At 43.5% G+C, this 13,393-nt stretch overlaps 1 protein-coding gene and 1 long non-coding RNA gene across 3 annotated transcripts in view; both read right to left on the reverse strand.

Moving 5' to 3' along the window:
• The window catches only part of LOC132539442 (uncharacterized), a 48,629-nt gene extending 44,719 nt beyond the window's left edge, over window positions 1-3,910 (reverse strand). For both annotated transcript variants that reach the window (XR_009550731.1, XM_060194709.1), the window contains exons 1-2: window positions 3,031-3,910; window positions 982-1,313 (exon numbers count right to left, since the gene is read on the reverse strand). Coding sequence is in view for 1 of the 2 variants with exons in the window: in XM_060194709.1 (XP_060050692.1) it covers window positions 982-1,313; window positions 3,031-3,205 (507 nt within the window). In the remaining variant the exon portion in view is untranslated. The remainder of the gene's footprint in view (window positions 1-981; window positions 1,314-3,030) is intronic.
• A 4,922-nt stretch (window positions 3,911-8,832) lies between these two features.
• On the reverse strand, window positions 8,833-10,917 carry LOC132539287 (uncharacterized). Its single transcript, XR_009550546.1, has 3 exons — window positions 9,960-10,917; window positions 9,646-9,687; window positions 8,833-8,913 (listed from the first exon to the last, which is right to left on the reverse strand). It is a non-coding gene; the product is annotated as an uncharacterized LOC132539287 (long non-coding RNA).
• Window positions 10,918-13,393: the final 2,476 nt, after the last annotated feature.

The raw sequence follows: 13,393 nt of genomic DNA on the forward strand, positions 1-13,393 counted from the left end.
CCAGTTTGAGCCCCCAGCTCCTCACCTGGGGGGGGGGGGCATCGCTTCACAAGCAGTGAAGCAGGTATGCAGGTGTCTATCTTTTTCTGCCCCTCTCTGTCTTCCTGTCCTCTCACAGTTTCTCACTGCCTATCCAACAACAACAACAGTTATAACAACAATAACAACAAGGGCAACAAAATGTCAAAAACAGCCTCCAGGAGCAGTGGATTCGTAGTGTTGGCACGGAGCCCCATTGATAACTTTGGAGGCAAAAGAAAAGACAAAAACCCATAGGGTATACATGACCTTCAGACACAAGTACATACTCAGTGCATATAGAAAGGGAAAAGAGAGAAATTGGGTGGCAGCACAGCGGGTTAAGCGCCCATGGAGCAAAGCACAAGGTTTGGGGTAATGATCCCGGTTCGAGGCCCTGGATTTCCACCTGTAGAGGAGTTGCTTCACAAGCAGTGAAGCAGGTCTGTAGGTGTCTACCTTTCTCTCCCCTCTCTGTCTTTCCCTCTGCTCTCCATATCTCTCTGTCCTATCCAACAACAATGATATCAGTAACAACAATAATAACTACAACAATAAAACAAGAGTAACAAAATGGAATAAATGAATAAATAAATTTTAAAAAAGAGAGTGAAAAAGGGAGCCAGGCAGTAGCGCACCACATTAAGCCACGTGGCACAAAGCACAAGCACCTGCTGAAGGATCCCAGTTCGAGCCTCCAGCTCCCTGTCTGTAGGGGAGTCCCTGCACAGGTGGTGAAGAAGATCTCCAGGTGTCCATCTTTCTCTCCCCGTCTGTCTTCCCCTCCTCTCTCTATTTCTATCTGTCCTGTCTAACAATGACAATATCAATACTAATAACTACAATAACAATAAAAAATCAAGGGCAACAAAAGGAAAACATCAAAAATTAATAAAAACCAAAGGGAAAAGAATGAAATGCCCAACAGCATATGGCTAGCAGGTGTCTCTAGGGGATACTGACACATATTATGGGGCCAGTCACTCCAGTGAAGATGCTGTAACTGGAACAATGCAGGACCGTGCTGCTGCTATCCTGTGGTCTACTGCAGGCTCCCCGGCCCCTAGGGACCCGCACAGATGGGGGGCACTGAGCTGAGCTCAGGGCCAGCATGGATGGGCCCCGCAGTATCACCGGAGCCACGCGCATCTGCATGAACAGGGACTGCTGCCAGGTGGCTTCTTGCTGATACATGAAGGAGAAGGTCTGCTCATCCAACAGGGTTCCCAGGGGCTGGGAGTTCCTGGTGATGCCCCGGAATCCCATCCAGGAGCCTCTCCCATCAGCAATGACACCTGTAAACAAGACATTGAGCTTTGGGAGGAGCAGAGGAGGAGTTACCTGGCTGCTTAGTAGAGGCTTGGAGAATGGAGGACAGCTAAATACAAGGCCTGGGGCAGGTCCACTTTCTACTGAGGCTCAGTAGGACAGACAGGAGGGGACAGCAAACTCCTATTTAATACAGTAGGGATTCTCCTACATCACCATGGGAATGTTTATTTATAGATGAGTTGATACATGCATCCCAGTTTTCCTACCCAAAATCCATTAGAAGACTTCTAAAATGGAGCCCAAATATAGTCCCTTGCAAAGGCTTTCAGCAAGAATGCTCTATTCCTTGATGGAATAGAGCCTTTGTGCAATCTTGCAGTAGTGACTCCAGGACACAGACAGACAGAAAAGGAGTCTCACCCCGAGAAGGACTGTCAGGCTTAGCTCTCCTGTTAATCACAGATAGATATGCCCTGGTGGAGACTGTATTTCTGTGACTGATCACAATAGATGGTCTATTTTATTTTAGACAGGCAGATGGACATGATTAAAGAAGTTAACTTAACGCAACGTCATCTTTCTCCATCTGTTAAGGCCAAGATTCAAGTACAGTTTCCTCAGGTTTCAGTGAAGGAAGAATATTACTTACAACAACAACAACAACAACAGAAAGGTGAACTAGATATTTATAAAGTAAGAGTCATCCTGCTAAAAGGTATTTTATGCGATTTCATTCTTGGTGCAAAATCCTTCTTCTTAAGATAGAGACAGAAAAACAGAGGAGCAAAGAGACAGACAAGTAGACAGGGAGGGGGAGAGAGAGAGAGAGAGAGATAGTACCAAAGCTTTTTTCAACATGGAGGGTCTGGGCTTGAGGTTTCGTCATACAAAAGCAATGCAGTGCACTAAGACAGTCTTTTGCCCTTCCTCTGATGCAAATCTTATCAAATCATATTTTTTCTGTAGTTGGAATATTAGAATCATAACATGTAAGCATGGGAGAATAGGAAGTTGGATAATTAAAAAAAAAATTAAGCCCTGACCATCAACTTCCAGTCAGTATGTGGGAAGTAAGTTAGAGTGGGGTGAGGTCAGAGCCACATTCTAGCCTAGTCAAGGCCACTTCAGCCCAGGCTCTGCTCAAAGTCCCTTTCACCCCCCAATACTCTCTGTGCATCAGAGTCCCCACTACAAGTACGGATTGACAGGCCTGGCAGTACATCTGCTCCTGGGGGGGCCAGGATACTGGACACACACTGGGGTGGGGAAGGCCTCTTTCCAGGTCCTAAAGGTCCTGCTCTGAGAGAACAATGCACCTACAGAGAAGCTCATGCAGGACAGGCTCTGGGCATCCGGAATAGGAGCCACTCTCAACATAGACAGGTGAGGACCTCCAGCCTGTGGGCAACATGAGACCCAAGGAGTCATTTTATTTGGGATTCAAAGTTGGCACATAGCATCCAGTGCTCATGTTCAAGTTGATAATTTTGTAGGGCCTGCAAATTATCTCTTAAATATCCATGTCAACCCTGGCAGAAAAAGGGTTGCCCACCCTGACCTAGAGCAATTCACAAACTAAAATAACTTTCTAGAAATGACTGGGGGTGAGTACTGAGTCCCTGCCTGTAGCCTTCCATGAACCCTCCCAACCCCCACAGTGCGAATGGTCCTCAGTGTCATGATCCTGCTCCAGAAAGGGAGACAGCCCAGAGAAGGCACTTTCAGAAGGTTGGGGCTCACCTCTCCCCTGCTGGCTCCTTCTCTGCTGCTTGGGATTGGAGACCCGCTGCCTTGAGGTCTCTGAAGTCATCTGCTCCAGATGGACAGGCTCCTTGAGGGTGGGAAAAGACCATGAAATGGTGAGTCCAGGTAAAGCACCTGAGGGGATTCTCAGTGATGCTTTTACATTTACCATTTTTTTCTAGGTTACATTTACCTCAGTAAATCATAATGGACAGTGACCTATGAAAACACTGAAACCACCATTCATAAGAATGACAATTAATTGGAGGAAATTGTTGTTTATGCTGAGGATTTTTTTTTTTTTTTGCCCCCAAGGTTATTGCTGGACTTGGTGCCTGCACTATGAATTCATTGTTCCTGGAGGCCATTTTGCCCATTGATGTAGTTGTTATAGTGGCTGTTTTTAAATAGGACAGAGAGAAATCCAGAGAGGAAGGGAATCCAGAGGGGGAAAGAAAGAAAGAGAGATACCGGTAGACCTGCTTCACTGCCTGTGAAGGGAGTCCCCTGCAGGTGGGGAGCCTGCAGCTCAAACCTGGATCCTTAACCTGGTCCTTGTGCTTCATACCATGTGCGCTTAACCTGCTGTGCTACCGCTTGGCCCCCAGGAATGATGTTTTGCAAGACTGTAGTCATCTGATGGGTTCACATTCATATCTCCCTAAACTCTATGTAGAAACTCTCACCCTCAGCCATCCATATGCTATCTCCCTTGAACACAGGGCTTTGGGGCTTTCCCCTGCTTTTGAAAATTTATTTGATTCTTGTAGGAGTTTCCAGTTAGTAAACATCAGCCCCTTTATTTGAAAATATATATTATTCAATAGAGACAGAGGGAAATTGAGAGGGGAGGGGAGATAGAGAAGGAGAGAGCCAGAGACATTAGAAGCCCTGCTTCTCCACTCCTAAAGCTTGAACAGGGGCTTTAACCTCTGTCCTTGTGCACTGTAATGGGTGTGCTTAACCAGGTAAACCGCCACCTGGCCCTCAAACTCACTTGCTTACAAGAAGCTATGATGACTGATATCAGGAAGAGCCTGATCAACATTATGGAATTTAATAAACAACATTATTTCTATATTTAGGCTGTAGAGTCACTAAGAATTCCTTTTGCTTTCTATGCATTCACAGATTAATATAAAAATCAATATCTGTACTTTCCCTAGTAAACCAACTGCACAGCATGGAGGTGGTATACACAGTAGAGTGCAAATGTTAGCAAGAGCAAGGACCTGGGTTCAGCTCCCTGCTCTGGGGAAGCTTCAAGGGCTATAAAGTAGTGCTACAGATGTCTGACTCTCTTCCTCTTCACTTTTCTTACCTTTCAATTTTTCTCTATTTTTATAAAAATAAAACAAAACAGTCTGAGTAAAGCAATACACATTTTGATTATATACTTTCTCTTACATGTAAATTCTCAATACTGTATTTTCTACATCCCATTCTGTGCAGTAATCTGATTACCATCTTAAAGTAAACACTTGAGACTTCAGGAGGTGGGGCTACAAGCAGCAGCAGATGTGCCCCTCTCCCTCTCCCTCCTCCTCCCCCTCCAGCTCTTGTTCTCCCTCTCCCTCTCCTCTCCTGGATCAACTAGGAATACTAAAGGAGACCACCTGGGACCATAACAGGACAGGACTAGAATGACTTCAGGAACCCACCAGATCATCAATGAGTGCAAACAGGTGTGGGCTGGTGGACAGAAAGGAGCCTAGGGAGAGATTGGGTGGCTGGTAACAGTCAGGCAGTTTATCAGTTGGGGCACCACCTCCAGTCTGTTTCACCAACAAGGGGACAACTGAGGGGAGGAGAGAACTCCCCTGGGACTCACCAAGTGCAACTCTGAGTCTCCATTGCTACTGCCCTCAGAGTCTGGAGCAGCAGCATGGAGGCCCTGGGATGACACTAGGGGTCAGAGAACTAAGCAGGAAACTCAGAAGAAGATCTATATATACCTCGGTGGCATAGCGGTGGGGCATCAGCAAATTCAAGAGACTGAACTCATCCCAAGCATCTCCTCAGAGGACAGTGGAATTAAACTAACACTTAACAATCAACAAAGATTACTAAGAGTCCCAAAATGTGGGAGCTCAACAGTATACACCTTAACAACTACTGGGTCAAAGAGGAAATAAAAGAAGAAATCAAAATGTCTCAGGAGTTCAGTGAAAATGAAGACACAAGCTATGAAAATATTTGGGACACAGTTAAGGCAGTACTAAGGGGGAAGTTCATTGCCATAGAAGCACACATTAGGAAACAAGAAAAAGCACAAATAAGCAGCCTGATTGCACATCTTAAAGACCTAGTAGAAGAAAAAAAGAACCCTAAGGCAACTAGAAGGACAGAAATCACTAAAGTTAGGGCAGAAATCAGTAACATTGAAAATAAGAAAACCATACAAAAGATCAATTAGAGTAAATGTTGGTTTTTCCAAAGAGTGAAGAAAATCGACAATCTTTAGCCAGACTCACAAAATAAAAAAGGGAGAAGACCCAAATAAATTGGATAGTCAATGAAACAGGAGATATCACAACAGACACTGCAGAAATTCAACATATCATGTGAGGCTTCTGTGAACAACTATATGCCACCAAGCTAGAGAACCTGGAAGAAATGGATGATTTCCTAGATACCTACCAACTTCCAAAACTAAGTAAAGAGGAAGTGGATAACATGAACAGGCCCATCACAGCTAATGAAATTGAAACAGTTATCAAAAATCTTCCCAAAAATAAAAGTCCTGGACCAGATGATTTTACAAATGAATTCTACAAAACTTTCAAAGATGAACTTATAGCTCTACCTTTAAATGTCTTCCAGAAGATTGAAGACACTGGAATACTCCCTTCCAGCTTCTATGAAGCAAACATCACTTTGATCCCAAAAGCAGACAGGGACACAACCAAAAAATAAAATTACAGACCAATATCTCTGATGAACATAGATGCTAAAGTATTGAACAAAATTCTAGCCAACTGGCTACAGCAGTAGATTAAAAAGATTGTTCATCATGACCAAGTGGGGTTTATCCCAGGCATGCAAGGTTGGTTTAATATACGTAAATCAGTCGGTGGGATCCACCACATCAATAAAAGCAAGACCAAAAACCACATGATCATATCAATAGATGCAGAGAAAGCCTTTGACAAAATGCAACATCCCTTTATGATCAAAACACTACAAAAAATGGGAATAGATGGAAAATTCCTGAAGATAGTGGAGTCTCTATAGAGTAAACCTACAGCCAACATCATACTCAATGGTGAAAAACTGGAAGCATTTCCCCTCAGATCAGGTACTAGACAGGGCTGCCCACTATCACCATTACGATACAAGATAGTGTTGGAAGTTCCTGCCATAGCAATCAGGCAGAAGCAAGGAATTAAAGGCATACAGATTGGAAGAAAAGAAGTCAAACTCGGTGTTCTCTGATCACATCTTCTGGAAACGGTTCCAGATGCCACCAGGATGCTGGCCAGGCTTCCCTGGATTGAAGACCCCACCAATGTGTCCTGGAGCTCAGCTTCCCCAGAGACACACCTTACTAGGGAAAGAGAGAGACAGACTGGGAGTATGGACCGACCAGTCAACGCCCATGTTCAGCGGGGAAGCAATTACAGTAGCCAGACCTTCTACCTTCTGCAAACCCCAATGACCCTGGGTCCATGCTCCCAGAGGGCTAGAGAATGGGAAAGCTATCATGGGAGGGGTTGGGTTATGGGGGTTGGGTGGTGGGAATTGTGTGGAGTTGTACCACTCCTACCTTATGTTTTTGTTCATTAATCCTTTCTTAAATAAAAAATAAAAAAAAGAAAAGAAGAAAAGAAGTCAAACTCTCCCTAATTGCAGATGACATGATAATCTACATAGAAAACCTAATGAATCCATCAACTATGTTTTGGATATCATCAGGCAATACAGTAAGGTGTCAGGCTACAAAATTAACACTCAAAAGTCAGTGGCATTCCTCTATGCAAACACTAACTTAGAAGAAGTTGAAATTCAGAAATCAACTCCTTTTACTATAGCAACAAAAACTGTAAAATATCTAAGAATAAACCTAACCAAAGAAGTGAAAGACTTGTATACTGAAAATTATAAGTCACTACTCAAGGAAATTGCAAAAGACACAAAGAAGTGGAAAGATATTCCATGTTCATGGGTTGGAAGAATTAACACCATTAAAATGAATATACTACCCAGAGCCATATACAAACTTAATGCTATTCCTATCAATATCACAAAGACATTTTTTAGGAGAACAGAACAAATGCTACAAATGTAGCATCTGGAACCAGAAAAGAACTAGAATTGCCAAAACAATCTTGAGAAGAACAGAACCGGAGGCATCACACTCCCAGATCTCAAATTGTATTATAGGGCCCTTGTCATCAAAACTGCTAGGTACTGGAACATGAATAGACACACTAACCAGTGGAATAGAACTGAGAGCCCAGAAGTAATCCCCCTCGCCTATGGACAATTAATCTTTGACAAAGGTGCCAGACTACTAAATGGGGAAAGCAAAGACTATTCAACAAATGGTGTTGGAAACAATGAGTTGAAACATGCAGAAGAATGAAACTGAATCACTATATTTCACCAAATACAAAAGTAAATTCCAGGTGGATGAAGGACTTGGATGTTAGACCAGAAACTAAAAGATACTTAGAGGAAAATATTGGCAGAACTCATTTCCGCATAAATTTTAAAGACATCTTCAATGAAACGAATCCAATTAAAAAGAAGACTAAAGAAAGTATAAACCTATGGGACTACATCAAATTAAAAAGCTTCTGCACAGCTAAAGAAACTACTACCCAAACCAAGAGACACCTGACAGAATGGGAGAAGATCTTTACATGCCATACCTCAGACAAGAGGCTAATAACCAAAATATATAAAGAACTTGCAAATCTAAACAGCAAGAAAACAAATAACCCCTTCCAAAAATGAGGGGATGACATGGACAGAATATTCACCACAGAAGAGATCCAAAAGGCCTAGAAACACATGAAAAAAATGCTCCAAGTCTCTGATTGTCAGAGAAATGCAAGTAAAGACAACAATGAGATACCACTTCACTCCTCTAAGAATGTCATACATGAGAAAAGGCAACAGCAACAAATGCTGAAGAGGCTGTGGGGTCAAAGGAACCCTCCTACACTGCTGGTGGGAATGTCAACTGGTCCAGTTTCTATGGAGAACAGTCTGGAGAACTCTCAGAAGGCTAGAAATGGACCTACCCTATGATCCTTCAATTCTTCTCATGGGCATATATCCTAAGGAACGCAACACACCCATCCAAAATGATCTGTGTATACATAAGTTCTTGGCAGCACAATTTGTAATAGCCAAAATCAACAACAGATGAGTGGCTGAGAAAGTAGTGGTATATGAATATAACTCCATTATAAAAATGGTGACTTTACCATTTTCAGCCGATCTTGCGCGATCTTGGATGGACCTTGAAAAATTCATGTTAAGTGAAATAAGTCAGAAACAGAAGGATGAATATGGGATGATCTCACTGTCAGGCAGGAGTTGAAAAACAAGATCAGAAAGGAAAACACAGGTAGCACCTGAACTGGGATTGGTATATTGCACCAAAATAAAAGACTCTGGGGTGGGTGGGTGGAGAGAATCTAAGAAAGATGACAGAGGACCTAGTAGGGGTTGTATTGTTATATGGAACACTGGAAAATGTTAATGCATGTACAAACGATTGTATTTACTATTGAATGTAGAACATTAATTCCCCAATAAGGAAATTAAAAAAAAAAAACACTTACGCATGCCCCATCCTCCCTCTGTACAGGAAGGATGTCCTGGGGAGTCATTCCAGGCTGGTCCCTGTCGTTAGCAAGAACCATGCAGCTAATCAAATCCAACAGGGACCCAAAAGAGAGGAGAAAGGATGAGCTGTTAGTCTGTTTTTCCCCCAAGTCAGTATTTGTTGCTACTATGTTTAATATCCTGTGCTACTTTTCAAAACAAATGAACATTCTTATGAAGTCAAGTCTAAATCTGGGGAAAGTAAGGAGTTTTATTTCAGGCAAGTGAGAGGAGCCCTGCAAAAGTATGACATGGTCTGTGAGACTGGAGCTCTGGATCTGCAACTTCTCACAGCTGAGAACCCATGGCCTAGGGCTCTGTGGAGGGAGGGAAGGAAACTTGTTTTGAGAATCATGCAAAGGGGAAACCTGGGCCTATTGATTCACCCAACAACAGTGTGTATGGGGGGTGTGTGCAGGATTAAGGGTGATGGTTTATGGTCTAGTTCTCACTTGGGTAAAATTTCCCATCTCACCATGATAAGTGTCTACAGTTTATGGAATTTCAATTCACCTTTTGAAAATAGATGTTGTCTCCAATCACAAGTTAAAAGGAAGAGAAAATAAAGAGTGCTGACCACAAGTCCCTCAGAAATCAATAATGGAGTATGATACATATGTGAAGGAGGGACCAACACCTGCCTGAGTGGCAGGTGGCTCTAAACCAGAACTCACCACCCTGGGGCAGGGCAGGAGAGAGGGCCACACTGCTGTGCTGAGATCTGCATTATTTCATTACACATGAAAGATAGAAAATATGTACTGGCAAACATACCTCTCCAGACAGGAATGCCACTCCTGCTTTTGCTGAACAGACCTGCAGTGCAAGAAATTGGGAAGAAATAAGTTCAACTCCACAGAACACTGATATCCATATTTCCTGTCTCTGTCTGCTGGGCCTCCTGTGCATGATTACACTGTCCCAGATGACCCATGATTTCTTTTGTTTTTCCCTTTTAACATTCAGAAGAGAACGAGAGAGAAAAACAAAGACTTCATGCTTGAGCAATTGGCTTTACAAACAACAAGATGAAAATGTTTTAGATGTAAAAGTCATGACCACATGGAAAACCAAGATGGAGGTCTTACGAGAAAGTGACCACGAAGCTGTTCCTGGGCCAGCCTAGAACCAGTGACCTCCGGTCTCTGCTGGTGGCTCTCCGGGACCTCTCCAAGTAGGCAGACACCCACAGGCTACGCAGGGGCACCGAGTGCTTGATGGCGAAGTTGCTTTCAAACCTGGAGGGACAGCAAGAAGACCTCTGTCACTCTGCCCTGTACTCTCAGCCGAGCCCATGAAGACCTGCTCCTGCAGCTGTCCTCATCTGGCAGCTCAGCAAGGGTGGGGAGAGGGGCCTGAGCACTGTGTGTGCTGACTGACCCTGGAGACATCTCACCAAAGGCAGGAAGCAGCTAGCCCTCAGAGCTGAGGCTCCAGTGTGGCCGCACTCTGTACTTCAGTGTTTACAAATGCCACTCAGCGAACAGTGAGTGTCCTTTCCTGTTGCTGAAATTCTGATACTTATATTTTGTTACATTTAATTGTATATACTATATAATTAAACCTCACACATTAATAGAAATCATGCACTTTTTAGTTCAGACCTTCTAGTTTATTTCAGGCCTTCATACAAAAGAACACAATTGGAAAAAAATTCAATTCCTTTTCATAAAGGAATTTAAAAAAATATTTCCATTTATTTTTTCAAGAATTTATTTAGGATGAGAGGAATAGATCACCAGGTAGCCTAATTTAAAAATCCATTTGGTGACTGATGAGAGAGACAGAGATAGAATGACACATGACACAAGCATATGCAGTGCCACAGAACAGACCTGAGATTTGTACTGCTGAGTTGTTTCTACCCAGTGCCAGAAACTTCTCCAGTCACAGTGTCACTCTCCTTCTCCCCCCCCCCATGTATGTACTTTTTTTTTTTTGCACTGCTGGGGCCTTGCACATGCATAACGTAACCACTATAGCCAACCAGCCCAGGAGGTGGCACCAGGAGGCAGCATTCAGTGCTGCTTTGGCCCACATGGCCTGCACTGTCCCCACCCCCAGGTGATACATGGAGATGGAGCATCTACATACTTTGAGCTAGAGATTAGCAAGACGTTGGCATATAGGTGCAGCTGTCGCGACTGCCTCCTGTGGCCCCTTTTGACCGTGGCTGTGGTGGCCAGCAGCAGCCTGCCACAGGGTCCCTCCCAAGCATCCTCTCCTTCAGAAGCAGCTGTGTCCTCAGAAGATCCTCTGGAACACATCAACCACAGCCACTCAGGGCTCAAGTAGACAGCAGGTTTGCATGCTTAACATCCTTAGTGACATGACAGGCTAGTCATTTATTTTAATCCCCCAAAGAGAAACCCAGACTTCCAGTCAGGAGTCCCTGGGTTATAGAAAGCCCCTGTGAGAGATGAGGTTGCTCGGGGACTGATGGAGATGGGAGCAGTTTGAAGTGAGGACACTGGGCCTCGCCATCTTAGACTTGAGGGAGAGAGGAAGCAGCTAGGCCGCTCAGAGCTGCTAGGAAGAAAAAAAGCAAATAGACAAAGGGAGAGAGAAATAAAAAAATGTCCAACACAACAAGCAGGTTCTCTGGGAACTATAAGAGGCTACATTAAATGGCATGTAGAGCTGTGGAGAGGTGAGGGCAATGTGGCTGCAGGAGAGTCTAAAAATTTAGGTAACAGGAATCTGGAAAACTGACTCCAATCTTGTCTAAAGTGATTAATACATTTCGGGGAAAAATTATCAGAATCAGCAAATAATACTAAAAAGATCCAAATATCTCTAACTGCAAGGAAGTGGCTAGATAATACTGAACTATGGGTGGACTTCACTAGGACTGTCCAGTCTTAACAGCTATGACAACTCAATTCAATAGAACATGAAAGTTCTGGACAAACATGGCAGATTATTTTACTCATTTCATTATTTATACAGAAAACCCTCCCATGGACCCTGAGAAGTGTCTGCCTAAGAAGGTCTAACCTTTATCTCATATTCTGCAGGACTGAGTGCCAGGAACGGGACTCTCTCTTCATGAAACCAGAGCTGAAGACCAACAGAGTCCTTTCCCATGTTTCAGAGGGAATGAAGCAGAGCACTTCCCATCACTGCCCTGCTCCCCTGACAACCATACCCAGCACAGGGAGAGCCTACCTCAAGCAGGAGAGCCAGCCAAGGCACCCTGAAAGCCTGGAGGGCTTTCGGGTGGAAGCAGACATCCTTCACTCTTACTCCTTGACTTTGAAGAGAAAGTAAGAGTACAATACCCCGAGTACTGCCAACTTCGTCCGCAAGTCTGAAAATTCTGCAGTAGCCTTGGCCACTGGAGCTGTGATGTCACATTCTAAGGCTCTTGACATCACTGACACACTGCTGAACTGCCTTCTGGGGCCAGCAGTCCCCCCAGCTGTTGATCTTTAAAGACTAGTATTTCAGTTACGAGATGAAGGCAGCCTCACATGCAGGTTTAAGAAAGGACTTTTAGCTCTACTGACCCAGTGGTAGTACTTGCCTAGATTATAGTATCATGATCAGGATGTTCACAAGGACAGAGTCAGACAAATATATTTATCTGCTCATGTTCCCTTTAAATTCATCTAGGCTTTTTTCCCACCTCTATCACTACTTTCAAATTTCAAAAATGTTTTACTGAATTCCTCCTTCATCTCTTTTCTTTCTTTTTTCCCCCTCATTTAGGAGTACAGTTTCTCACTGCTCCCATTACCAAAGGTCTGCCTCCCCACCTCACCCCCCTGGTAACCATTATAGTTCTCCCACATTCTTAGATAAAGCTGCACATCTTTTTTTTTCACATTTGTGTGTTTAATTCTCTACATTCTGAATGTGAGTGAAACCATTCTGTCGCTGTCCCTTACCTCCTTACTGTCCCATAACTTTATGTCCCATAACTTTTTTATCCAGTCATCTGTCGAAGGGCATTTGGGCTGTTTCCAAATGGGGGCTATGTAGTAGTTAAACTGGAGAAATGTGGGCTGTGGTTTTCCTAGTTGTTCAGGAAGCTTGAGGAACGCCTGTCTTTTATTTACCACTAGACACACAACCACCTCAACATTCTGCCTCTGCCAGGTATCATTAATAGTTCTGGATGAGACCTAGGTTTGCAGGACTGTATGTTTCAGACATGTCCATGCAGCTTCCAAGGAAAGTTTTCAGCCCTGTCCAGGTCCTGGACCACAAGGTGCTAATGACTGTCCACCACAAGTGGCTACTAATGATTTCTTATCTGCATCTACATATTGGCCTACATATTTAAGTTATTTTCCTGAGGAAATGAAATAGTGTCCTATAGTGAGAACTAAAAAAAAAAGAAAAAGAAAAAAGGCCCAATTCTTATGCGACCAACTTTTGAATGGGGAACAGAAATTCAACAGAAGAGACCACCAATCACAGTGTGATTCTAGACTCCTGGAAATATTACCCAGAAAAAAACAAAGAGGGAAGTGAGGGAGTAAAGGTGGAACGTGAAACCTGACTGACACTGTGGAGA

Source organism: Erinaceus europaeus, chromosome 7, assembly GCF_950295315.1.
Source record: "Erinaceus europaeus chromosome 7, mEriEur2.1, whole genome shotgun sequence".
Lineage (NCBI taxonomy): Eukaryota > Metazoa > Chordata > Mammalia > Eulipotyphla > Erinaceidae > Erinaceus > Erinaceus europaeus.